The sequence below is a fragment of the Anabrus simplex genome, chromosome 1 (assembly GCF_040414725.1).
Source record: "Anabrus simplex isolate iqAnaSimp1 chromosome 1, ASM4041472v1, whole genome shotgun sequence".
In the NCBI taxonomy this organism is placed as follows: Eukaryota; Metazoa; Arthropoda; class Insecta; order Orthoptera; family Tettigoniidae; genus Anabrus; species Anabrus simplex.
The window spans coordinates 719,039,335-719,053,146 of NC_090265.1; the positions used below are offsets into that span (position 1 = coordinate 719,039,335).

Consider the following 13,812-nt stretch of genomic DNA (forward strand, 5'->3'; position numbering starts at 1 on the left):
TCCTTCTACAATCCCTAAATACACTCAAAACCATGAGAAGAGATTTGTAACCTTTATTTACAACCTCTTTAGTGTGATTACCCCAATAAAGATCTTCCTTTATATGAGGGCTGTAAATAAAGCAGTGGCAATATTGATAGAACGCAATATTTAATCAACTAACAAGTAAAATTGCATTACATTCCTTCAATGAAGTCACCCGCAAAGACTATTACCTTTTGCCAAATAGCAGGAAGCCGTAGAGGTGGTGGTGGTGATTACTGTTTTAAGAGGAAGTACAACTAGGCAACCATCCACTATATAACACTAATCAGAGGGAAAAAAAGGAAGGGATCCGACACTTCGAAAAATGAAGATATCGGTCAAAGAAAGACAAGGGCCACGAAGGGCGTGAAAATGAAAGACTCCCTAGCCCTCGCAAACCTAATAGCGTCGGGGTCAGAAAAGAACAAGAGTTGACCAAGAGGGGTCGGATAGGATAGATGAAAGTGAGGAGCCTGGCACAAGTAAGTGGAAGCAATGCCAGGACTCAGCTAAGGGCCCCGTGGTCGCCAACCCACGCTCCAAAGTTCAGAGCCCCTGGGGCCCCTTTTAGTTGCCTCTTACGACAGGCAGGGGATACCGTGGGTGTTATTGTACCGCCCCCACCCACAGGGGGAGAAGCCGTAGAGGACGGCTGACAAGGCATTCTCTGTTGATGACAGCAACGGAGTGTCCTACTGCGCCCAATATAGATGCAACGTCAGGAAATCGGAGGCCTCGGAGGGGTTCCTTCAATTTCGGAATCATGATGATGTCACAACTCATGTTTTGTGAGTACGGAGGCTGTTCCAAGACCTCCCAATGCCGCCTGTTGTAATAAGAGCTTGAATTGTTTGCAACATGACAACGTGTGTTGTCATGCAACATGATAGGGCGATCGTCTTGCAATAAACATGGACGTTTGCGCCGAATAGCCAAACGCAAATGTCGCTCCAGAAATCTGCAATAGTAATCACTGATGACAGTTTGTCCCTCAGGCACAGCATACCTAAGAATAATACCCTCGTAGTCGTATGCCACAGTCAACATAAGCTACACCCAACTGGGTTCCTGTCAAAAATTTCTGTGCACATGGCGAACCAGGATGACGCCATTAATTCGACTGAAGCTTTAATTCTGTCTTGTGCCCACGTCTCATCAATGGTGACAATACGCTGCAGAAGTGCGCCTCGTTTGTTGCGGTATCTGCCCAGGTGGATGCTAGCCAGTGCATACTGGTGTCATTTCTGTATGTCGGTGAGTTCATGTTTAACAAAAATGGGGTGCAATTTTCCTCATGTTAAGAAATTTTTTCGATATGTGCCATACCATTTGATGACCAAGACCAACCTCTAAGGATAATTCCTGGACAGTCCATCTGTTGTCTATGGAAAGGAGACCACTCACGATGTCAATATGATCTTGAGGAATGGAGAGGCGATCTGTGCAGTACAAATCTGCAGTCCCATTCAGACCTACACGAAATGCCTTGATCAATTGTGCACCCGTCCTATATGGCAATGCAATCTCGCCACAGGCTTCGCATAATCCTTAATAACATTCTGACGTATTTTTGCCATGGGCGACCTTGATTTTAATCCATGAATGCTGATCATCTTTGGAAAACATGCTTTAGAGCCGTGAAATCGACACTTCACTTCAATGTCAGACAGCAACAACAATCCCAACTGTATGCCAGTCAAATGCACATTATACATCGACAACAGTTCCAACTGACCGCTGCCAGTTCCTATTTGCGGATGCCCGATCTCCTGCAGTGTCTCGACTACGTTGCCACTACTTTATTTACAGCCCTCATATTAACACTTAAACTTACAGTGATCTCTTGAGGTACTGTCCTTTCACTCTGCTTTTAACTTCCATTATGATGTCTTTCAATCAACCTGGATGATCAATTTTCCACACTTCTGTTAGTAATTCTTTTTCCTGTTGTATATTTGCTTTACAGAGAAAAAATATTAAGAGGGAAATGTCTTTCTAGTCTGCCGATGCAGCCAGAGAAAATTAATAACACAACACTAAGATCATCTGAAAGACTTCAGCACTTACTTGCTTTCTCAGCAGCAGGTGGTGGCACTTCCTCCTCTTCCTCCTCCTCATCATCCGTAAGATCTGGAGGGGGTCCTGGAGGTACTCCAGGAGGCTTCTTCCGTTTGGCTGGAGCGACACCATAAGCAGAGGTCTTCTTGAGGATTCCATGAGCGGGAGCCACTGGGATGGCCGCAGGTTGGAGCAAGGGCAGCGGAACCATACCCAACACTGGGTTGGGTAGGTCGGTAGGAAGAGGGATCTGGGATGGCAAGTTCACGTACAGTGTCGGGTCGTTGGGCAGCTGTAATGTTGGCAGCGGAATGTCATCCACCTGGACCTGCTGGGCATGCCGCACCGATTCGGCATACGTCACCATGGCGATGCGGCGTTTCTCGTATTCCACCTCCATGCGTTTCAATTCGGCCCATTTGTCAGGGTCATCCTTGTCCTGAAGCACATTCATACAAACAATGAGCTACATACTGAACCCTCGAAGAAGGGGCACGGATGTTATTTTGGTTGATATCCTTAACATAGGGCATCTACAGATATGAGCAAACCATTTTTTATGACCATTACCAGAAATATTTCATGACTCAATCACAACAAGCAACAATGAATTAGAAAGAATGCCCACAACTTGACCTTTTGGCACGTTCAACAAGTGCCGCTACTTGCATTCTTTGTTTTATTTATTTTGCAAAACATTTAGCAGGTTAATTACACAAGAATGTTGCACTTCCAATGATACACAATAAAAATGTTATCTAACAATATTTATTTAGTAATTCATTTTAAATTAGGGGTGTCACTATCAGGTGTATGAATAAGTTGTTTCCGGTTTCACTAAGAGATGGCGCCAGCGAACAGTACGCAGTGTATGAATTGACACATCTGACATTAACCTACCAACACACACAAGTTGAGTCCACCAAACACTAGCGTCTGTGTTGTATCATAGAGTGATCATGTCGATGTTTGTGCCTGAAAAAGAACATTTCTGACACGCATTGCTTTTTTTATTTGATCAAAAGAAAAAGGCTTTGGAAAGTCATTGTTTGTTGGTAGAAACATTTGGTGAACACGCTCCAATGTTTAGAACATGTAAGACATGCTTTCCACCATTTAAATTTCAATATGAAAGACAGTGCGTGGTATTGTGTATTATGAACTCTTGAAGCTGTTAATGCACAATGTTATCACCAACAAATGATTAATTTAAATCATGCATTGATCGAAAGACAACTGGAATGGGCCAGAAGACATGGCAAAGTGATTTTGTTACACGACAATGCGCCATCTCACACAGCAAAACCAGTGAAAGACACCTTGAAACTGCTTGGATAGGACATCCTTCCGTACCCGTTGAACCCCCACAAACTGGCGCCATCCAACTATCACCTCTTCGCATCGATGGGAGACGCGCTCGCAGAGCAGCACTTCAGCAATTTCGAGGAAGTTGAAAAATGGTTCGACAAACGGTTTGCCGCAAAAGACAAGCAGTTTTTCTGGCATGGTATTCATAACTTACCTGAAAGATGCTTGTCTTTTGAGAATTGGTATCAATTCTTCAAGACCATCTGTCAATTTCATTGTCTGCATAATTTCCTTATATTTGTAATTTTGAATTAAGTAGTGTGGTCATAATTCTTCTTTATTAGTTTTTATGTTCTTCTTCTTTAGTGGTGTGAATTTCAGTTTAATTTTGACAATGTAGTGATCGGCAGAACAATGTGCAAAGTAGTGATATATAATGTGAGATGCTGGTGCGCGATCGTGAGAAGCTGCTAATTTATGTGTGAATTTTGGTGAACTTTCAGTTGACTCGATTTTGGTGACCATTGATGGGAATCGTGAAAATTTTTGAATTATTCTACAGATCCACCATAGGACAACAATGAACACTGCTATAAGCAAACGAAGTAAATTGGAATACAAACAGAAGCAAATTCTACCCCCTTTATCTAAGGAATTATTCAGTGCTGTGAGCACAAGTGATTTATTTAATACAAAATTCGAGGATAATTACTCATGAGTGAAACATGTACAGTATCATGTTATGTGGTGTAGTAAATGTGAACTGTGAATAACTTTTAGAATACTAGTATACTAGACATAAGTATCAGAAAAAAAATCCTTTAAATATTGTAAGTATTGTGACTTGGTAGTCAAGACAAACTTCCTGATCTTGATATTTTGACATTTTATTACGGTTAATATTCATGTTTCTTATTTATTTGTTTACATTGTGCCTTGTGTAGTTTTCTGCATTTATAGTTGCTTTGTCACATACTTACAGGATAGTACACGTATTGTTTGTTTACGTTCATCGAGTAGTTGCTATGGTATTCCATATTACGAATATTTCAAACATTAACTAAGACAATATCTGATTAGGACATTTAAGGCAGTATCTCATCTTTAGGCCCTTATGAGTAAGAATTGCATCATCTCGTAACCATATTATGTGTGGCCAAACAGTCTGATCTACTTACATATGATACCGACAATTTAGGTTAGGTGCTACATGTGGACATTTGATTGGATATTTTGGATTTATATAGCAAATCTTACAATATAGTTAACTGAGTAGTAGTATTGTGGTAGAACCTTTATGATATCATATATTGTCCTCTCTCCTTTTCAATGTTTACATAGAACACGCAGTAAAGGAAATCAAAGAGAAATTTGGAAAGGGAATCACAGTCCAAGGAGAGGAAATCAAAACCTTGAGATTTGCTGATGACATTGTTATTTTATCTGAGACTGCAGAAGATCTCGAGAAGTTGCTGAATGGTATGGATGAAGTCTTGGGTAAGGAGTACCAGATGAAAATAAATAAGTCCAAAACAAAAGTAATGGAGTGCAGTCGAACGAAGGCAGGTGATGTAGGAAACATTAGATTAGGAAATGAAGTCTTAAAGGAAGTAGATGAATATTGTTACTTGGATAGTAAAATAACTAACGATGGCAGAAGTAAGGAGGACATAAAATGCAGACTAGCACTAGCAAGGAAAAGCTTTCTTAAGGAAAGAAATTTGCTCACCTTCAAACATTGACATCAGAATCAGAAAGATGTTTTTGAAGACTTTCGTGTGGAGCGTGGCATTGTATGGAAGTGAAACATGGACGATAACTAGCTCAGAAAGAAAGAGAATAGAACCTTTTGAAATGTGGTGTTACAGAAGAATGTTGAAGGTGAGATGGATAGATCGAATCACGAATGAAGAGATACTGAATCAAATTGGTGAGAGGAGATCGATTTGGCTAAATTTGATGAGAAGAAGAGATAGAATGATAGGACACATCTTAAGACACCCAGGACTTGTTCAGTTGGTTTTTGAAGGAAGTGTAGGTGGTAAGAACGGTAGGGGTAGACCAAGGTATGAATATGACTAGCAGATAAGAGCAGATGTAGGATGCAATAGTTACATAGAAATGAAAAGGTTAGCACAGGATAGGGTGGCATGGATGGCTGCATCAAACCAGTCTATGGACTGATGACCCAAACACACAGATTATTTCAATGGTCTGCATCTGATTTTCCTCTGTGATATTACCGTCATACAACGCACGTGACATCATTGTGGGGTACCATCTATGACGGCTTCGTCGGTCGATTTCTGTACTACTGTCGGTGTACAAATGATGATGTAAGTTATAAGCGTTATTATTATTATTGTTATTATTATTATTATTATTATTATTATTATTCTGATACTTCATATCAGCTGTTTACCTTTGTGTTAACAATGGAAAGAACTAACTGACTCGGTAAGATCATAAAATAAAATAAAAACAAAAAAAAAAAAAAAAACCACACTATTACAGATTAGCCACACACACCAGAGCATAGTCGATTTTCGGTTAAGTATCAAGAACTTCAAGTGCTGTGCCTACATTTATTGAATGCAAGATATGTCACAATGGTTTATGGTTACTGTAGTCACGTCCTAGTTCGAGAACCATGGGCAACGGATGACTGGCCTAGTAAGTGGTCCTGAGAGTCGGAATACAAGTTGCGATGGAAGGGAGTAGGCATCTCAGACAAATTCTGAGTCATGGCCCTCCTTGTGCTCAGGTGGCTGGGACTATATAATCCTAGTTAAGAAGGGAAGGGCAGAGTATGGGGTAGGACTGTTTATCTGGAATACTAGTGCACCCAACATAGTTTCTGTTAGGCACATAAATGAGCGAATGATGTGGGTAGATTTGGCAGGTGGAGAAATTAGGACGAGAATTATCTCAGTGTATTCCCCATGTGAGGGGGCAGATGAGGATGAAGTTGACAAATTTTATGAAGCACTGAGTGACATCGTAGTCAGGGTCAACAGCAAGGATAGCATAGTGCTAATGGGCAATTTCAATGCGACAGTTGGAAACAGAACTGAAGGATACGAAATGATATTTTGTAAATGTGGAGAAGATATGGAAGCTAATGGGAATGGGAAGAGTTTGCTGGACTTCTGTGCTACAATGGGTTTAGCAGTTACGAATACATTCTTCAAGCATAAGGCTATTCACTGCTACGCATGGGAGGCTAGGAGTACCAGATCCATAATAGACTATATCTTAACTGACTTCGAATTCAGGAAGTCTGTTAGGAATATACGGGTTTTTCAGGGATTTTTCGACGATACAGACCACTATCTGATCTGTAGTGAACTAAGTATTTCAAGGCCTAGGATAGAGAAAGTGAAATCTGTCCACAAACAAATAACGGTAGAAAATATCCAGGACAAGGAAATTAGACAGAATTGCATGGATATGATTAGTGAGAAGTTCTGAACAGTGGACAGTAAGCATATTCAGGATATAGAAAAACAATGGGTTGCATACAGGGATACTGTAGTTGAAACAGCAAGGGAAAAAGCAAACATCTTGGTGGAACGATGAAGTGAGAGCAGCTTATAAGCATAAAAAGAAGGATTATCAGAAATGGCTCCAAACAAGGGCTGTTGCAGACAGGGAATTGTACCTAGATGAAAGAAACAGAGTGAAACAAATAGTTGTTGAATCTTAAAAGAAGTCGTGGAAAAATTTTGGTAATAACCTGGAAAGGCTAGGTCAAGCAGCAGGGAAACCTGTTTGGACAGTAATAAAAAATCTTAGGAAAGGAGGGAAAAAGGAAACGAACAGCGTTTTGGGTAATTCAAGTGAACTCATAATAGATCCCAGGGATTCACTGGACAGGTGGAGGGACTATTTTGATAATCTTCTCAACGTAAAAGGAAATTTTCCTGGTGGTGTCACGAACAATCAAGCTCACAGGGAGGAAAAAAATTATGTTGGTGAAATTACGCTTGAGGAAGTGGAAAGGGTGGTAAATATACTCCATTGTCATAAAGCAGCAGGAATGAAATTAGACCTGGAATGGTGAAGTATATTGGGAAGGCAGGTATGAAATGGCTTCATAAGAGTAGTAAGATTAGCATGGAGTGTTGGTAAGGTACCTTCAGATTGCAAAAAGAGCAGTAATTGCACCTATCTATAAGCAAGGGAACAAGAAGGATTGCAACAACTATCGAGGTATCTCACTGATTAGTATTCCAGGCAAAGTATTCACTGGCATCATGGAAGGGAGGGTGCGATCAGTGGTTGAGAGGAAGTTGGATGAAAACCAGTGTGGTTTCAGACCACACAGGGGCTGTCAGGATCAGATTTTCAGTATGCGCCAGGTAATTGAAAAATGTTACGAGAGGAAGAGACAGTTGTGTTTATGTTTCGTAGATCTAGAGAAAGCATATGAAAGGGTACCGAGGGACAAGATGTTCGCCATACTGGGGGACTATGGAATTACGGGTAGATTGATAAACCAATCAAAGGCATTTATGCTGACAATTGGGCTGCAGTGAGAATTGATGGTAGAATGAGTTCTTGATTCAGGGTACTTACAGGGGTTAGACAAGGCTGAATCTTTCACCTTTGCTGTTCGTAGTTTATATGAATCATCTGCTGAAAGGTATAAAGTGGCAGGGAGGGATTCAGGCAGATGGAAATGTAGTAAGCAGTCTGGCCTATGCTGACGACTTGGTCTTAATGGCAGATTGTGCTGAAAGGCTGCAGTCCAATATCTTGGAACTTGAAAATGGGTGCAATGAGTATGGTATGAAAATTAGTCTCTTAGACTAAATTGATGTTAGTAGGTGAGAAATTCAACAGAAATGAATGTCAGATTGGTGATACAAAGCTGGAACAGGTAGATGATTTTAAGTATTTAGGTTGTGTGTTTTCCCAGGATGGTAATATAGTAAATGAGATTGAATCAAGGTGTAGTAAAGCTAATGCAGTGAGCTCGCAGTTGTGATCACCAGTGTTCTGTAAGAAGGAAGCCAGCTCCCGGACGAAACTATCTTTACATCGGTCTGTTTTCAGACCAACTTTGCTTTACGGGAGCGAAAGCTGGGCTGACTCAGGATATCTTATTCATAAGGTAGAAGGAACAGACATGAAAGTAGCGAGAATGTTTGCTGGTAAAAACAGGTGGGAACAATGGCAGGAGGGTACTTGGAGTGAGGAGATAAAGGCTAAGTTAGGAATGAACTTGATGGATGAAGCTGTACGCATAAACCGGCTTTGGTGGTGGGGTCATGTGAGGCAAATGGAGGAGTTTAGGTTACCTAGAAGAGTATGGAATCTGTTATGGAGGGTAAGAGAAGTAGAGGGAGACCAAGATGTTGAAGGTTAGGCTCAGTTTGTAACGATTTAAAAATAAGAGGTATAGAACTAAATGAGGCCACAGCACTAGTTGCAAATAGAAGATTGTGGCGACGTTTGGTAAATTTGCAGAGGCTTGCAAACTGAGCGCTGAAGGCACAACGGTCTATAATGATAATGTATGTGTATATGTATTGTGCCGTTCCATTGTTCCAAGAGTAAAACTAAGTTGGATCGAGATGAACGAGATTACCGGTAACGAAATTGAACACAATGCATAAATGTTGTAAAATGTCAAAGGAATACGGTGCAGCGCAAAGTTGAAATGTTCAGAATCATAATGAACAAGCATTCAAGCAAAGCGGACATCCTATGGTAGAGAAGCAAAATACAAATCTTGAAAGTATTGAAATTGAAGTAATTCTGCAAAGGAAGAGATATTTATAATGATTATACTAAAGAATAATGCATAAATCTAATAATAATAATAATATAATACATACGTTATATACATTAAATATTGAAAAGAGTGAAAGACAGAACATCAAGAAGAACGCATAGTCTAGGCCTTGATTAAATAAGTAGGAATTCAATACAATGCATCTCTATATATCAGTTCATTTAACAACTCGATAGGACATATAAAATTAAAGCAATAGCAGACATATTGGCGATCTGCGTGAAGTTAGAGCTACATAAACCAATACTGAATTGATTGTCATTGATATAATTATGTTAGAAGGCTTTGATCATGTCAGAATATTACAGCTGTTTCCATCTACACATTTTTATCTTCAAACTGCGTAAGACAAGACCGCTGTGAGTTTCTAAGAAGACTATGGGGCCGACTGTCCGGATGAAATCGAGCTGAGATGAGAGCTGAGATGAGAGCTGAGAGAAGCTACAATCCCAAATGACAATCCAATGTCTATCGCTAGAGAATGGTCACGAACCAAAGCTGCAGATAACAAACGAGAAATTATCTAATACCGGGAACGAAAGGACAAAGATAAGTTTTGTAGGCAAATTAATTTAAATGCTAGATAAAATAAAATATAGGTTGCTTGTAGTTGAAAAGTAGATGCTAGGTCGTTAATATCTTTAGAATTATTCAAGTTGTGTTAGATTGTCATGTGTGGCTTTTTTATTGTGTTGGTGTATTAGTGGAAATAGGTATTCTTCTTAAGAAATAAGACATGCTTCAGTCAGGGAATGTGATTTAATAGTGTGACAATATCATTCCAATAAAACAAAAAAAATCATAACAGATTATGCCATATAATATGTAAAGTGTTTAGAAGTAGAATACCTTAGGATCTTCCATAAAATACAGAATATTATGTTAATATATGCAGCAGAGGCGCGCGGCTGTGAGCTTGCATCCGGGAGATAGTAGGTTCGAATCCACTATCGGCAGCCCTGAAGATGGTTTTCCGTGGTTTCCCATTTTCACACCAGGCAAATGCTGGGGCTGTACCTTAATTAAGGCCACGGCCGCTTCCTTCCAACTCCTAGGCCTTTCCTATCCCATCGTCGCCATAAGACCTATCTGTGTCGGTGCGACGTTAAGCCCCTAGCAAAAAAAAAAAAAAATTTAAATTGTTAGGCGAAAGGGAAATATTTAAAGCTCTGTATATTAAACTGTAGTAAGAGGCTTGTTTATGGGAGTTGGGGTGCAATGAATTATTATTTATTGTTAGCGGAGTGAAGGAGGGTTTTCTGTAGATCTGAAAGTCAAACTTATTGTTCATTCGTGTGATGTTGATGTCTAAAAAGTTAATAGAGCTGCTGTTCTCATCTTCCATTGCGAATTTTATATTGTTGTCTAAAGTGTTTAAAAATAAGAGGATGTTGTCGCTGCTATTGCATTGTTTGTCGATGATAACTAAAGTGTCGTCAACATAACGGAGCCAGAGATGACGACCATTAATGTTATTTATTATTTTATTGTGTTCTAAATTGTCCATGTAGATGTTCGCTAAAATTCCAGAAATAGCGTCTCCCATAGCTAAATCTTTTGGTGGTGTATTTTGTTGTTGAATGTGAAGTAATTATTATTAAATTATTAACTTTTGTATTGAACAATAATTAATTAATTAATTAATTAATTCACTCTGCTAACAATAAATAATAATTCATTACACCCCAACTCCCATAAACAAGCCTCTTACTACAGTTTAATATACAGAGCTTTAAAAATTTCCCTTTCGCCTAACAATTAAAAAAAAAAGATCTTGATTACATAAAAGAAATAGCCAAATTCGACGGCATCAACACCAACACGATCAACAAAATTATGAACAAAGTAAAACTAAAAGTAACAATACAACCTTCCCCAATAAAACTAAGTACGCAACTTTCACATCCACTAATCCAGTTACCCATCAGATAGCTAACCCCCTTACAAAACATGTCAACATCACTTCCAAAACACAGAACACAAATCAGAACATATTTTGTAACCTAAACTATGTCAGCCTAAAAAATAACTGCTACGCAGGCTCAGGTATATACAGACTTTGTTGTTCACAATCTAACTGTTCATATATCGGACAAACTCGCCAGAGCTTCCAAACTCGCTATTTAGAACACTTCATCGCCCAAAAACATTATAAATTTTCCGCAATGAGTACCCACATGAGGGACACTGGCCATCACTTCACCACAATAGAACAAGATTTAAAAATCTTTAAAAGAATTGAGAAAGGCAGAGTAATAACCAAATTTGAGAACCTACACATCTTTCTAGATCAACACTTCAATAAAGACAAAAATCTCAATGATGTAATAGATATAAAAAGCCCCCTTTATGATTAGATTCCCATTTTGCTTCAAAAAATGAATTTTCCAGACAACAGCTTTTCTAAAATCTTTAATACCTCATCAACTAACTCTCCCAACACGTTGACAGACACTCCCCCTCCCACCTAACTCCCCCATTCCTGCCAACTCACCCCTACGCAATGACAGCAAGCCCATAACTCCTCCCTCCCAAACAATTCCCCTTCCACTACGACCCCATGGATACAATACGAGAAGTAAGAACCATAAGATCTTCAAAAACACAACAACACCCAACACAAAAAAACATCTCAACTGCATATAGAAAATTGACAACAGCACTATCCACGTTAATTTTCGGGACCATACACACCAGTCCACCCCACCCCTCCCTTTTTCTCCATCTCAAAACCATATCAACAAGCACTCCCAACACATATACAAGCTCGCCCCTCTGCTCTACCTCCCTCCTTTTTGTCAACTCTCCTCTGCGCGTGAACTTCAAGCCCATAGCTCCTTCCTACCAAATGTTCCCCCTCCCTCCATCATGACCACACAAACACATGCGCGGAATACTAGCTGAGCTTCCTTCATAGTCAGACAACACTTAACCCCGAACAAGCAGCTTTTCAGTGGCATATCGGGTATGTAATACTAATATTTACTCTTCTTTACTTACCTCGATCTTTTCTTTTAAACCAATTTAACAATAATATCTCAATTACAGATAACCTCCACTCAATCCACCACAGCTTTTAACAACACACTAGCATCCAGCATGCACCAGCACCATCATGGCGTGCCACTACAGTTATACTTCACAGTCAGAACTGAAGATGACTCGTCCTAGCCGTACACTCCGACTCAGTCGTAGCATACTTTCACATTTGATCCCTCCACTGCGGATTACACTAAATATAAAACTCCATTCTATGTCACTTGGCCAGCATCACAAACCAAAACTTTGTCCCGATGATTTTCATGTTTTCACTAACGACAATACCTCCGTTTAAAGTCTCGTCAACCTTTCTCATGCTGGTATATTTTACATAGCATTCAAAAAGTTATCAAGAAGTTAAAAAAAACTCCATTTAAGCAAGTGATTCTAACCCCGCAACATGTTCCCTGAAACACTATTATCAACAAATAACGGCCGTCATTGTTGCCGTTCACAATGCACCCTGTACTTAACGACCTTTCTTTTCAACTACACCGAAATTGAACCTGAATATTACGACACACAATCAAATTTCCTTCCACACCGGCCAAAATAACCGTCGCTTATTGGAGCCATATTTACGAACCCGGGACTTCAACCAGACAGCTTCCAGTAATGACGACACTCCTCATGGAGCCTCATTTGGCAATCTCACAAAACGCTGAAATATTTTTCCTAGCATTCCAAATAATATGAACAGAGGTCAAACCACTGCTGCATAATACTGTGTAGTTGCCTTGTCAATACTGTGATCATCAACCAACAGCAGAAATTATAGTTATGCACATTGGTGCCAGACATTTTGTATCCTTTCTCCCCAAACTGCTCCCATGTGAATATGTTAATATAAGCTTTGTAATTTCCTAACTATTCTAATAGAGTAGCAACAATTTTTTCATGTCAGACCACCACTGCTGGACGCTGTTAAAATGCCCTGTGGTTTTACACATTGGTGCCGACTACTTGTATCTTTTACCTTAGACTGCACCCACGTAAATATGTGAATATAATCCTTTTTAACTCCATATATTAATGAACATTGTTTTTCTCATTGAAAATTAGTAATTCATTTCCTAACATTTCTGATAGTGTAACGTCAATATTTCATGTCGAACCACTGCTGCTGGACAATGTTAAATACCCTGTGCTTTTACGTATTGGTGCCAGTCACTTATATCCTTTCCTTAGACTGCCCCCATGTAAATATGTTAATATAACCTTTATAAGACATACCCTAACATTTTAACGCTGTTATCCTTCATATCCTTCACAACTGGTAATTTACAGCCAACGGCTGATATGTTGGTATCCATATTATCACTGAACACTGTTTTTCTCATTGACTCCCTACTGTAATATATCAATATTATTTCTTAGTAATTATAATTTAAATACAAATCAGGTACCTGATTTATGCCTTGAGGTAGTATTGTGACTGATGATGCATTGAATGAAAAGCAAAACATGTCTCATAGGGAAATAAAGATAAATTCTTAATTGTTTAAAATTTTAATGTAGTGAATAGGTGATATTATAAACTAATTAGCATCCTGCATATAGTATCTTCAATACGGATCCATAAT

At 39.3% G+C, this 13,812-nt stretch overlaps 1 protein-coding gene across 2 annotated transcripts in view; it reads right to left on the reverse strand.

Moving 5' to 3' along the window:
- The window catches only part of LOC136857407 (WW domain-binding protein 11), a 97,716-nt gene that overhangs the window by 41,504 nt on the left and 42,400 nt on the right, over positions 1-13,812 (reverse strand). For both annotated transcript variants that reach the window (XM_067136056.2, XM_067136057.2), the window contains exon 4: positions 2,092-2,521. In XM_067136056.2, coding sequence (XP_066992157.1) covers positions 2,092-2,521 — 430 coding nt within the window. The remainder of the gene's footprint in view (positions 1-2,091; positions 2,522-13,812) is intronic.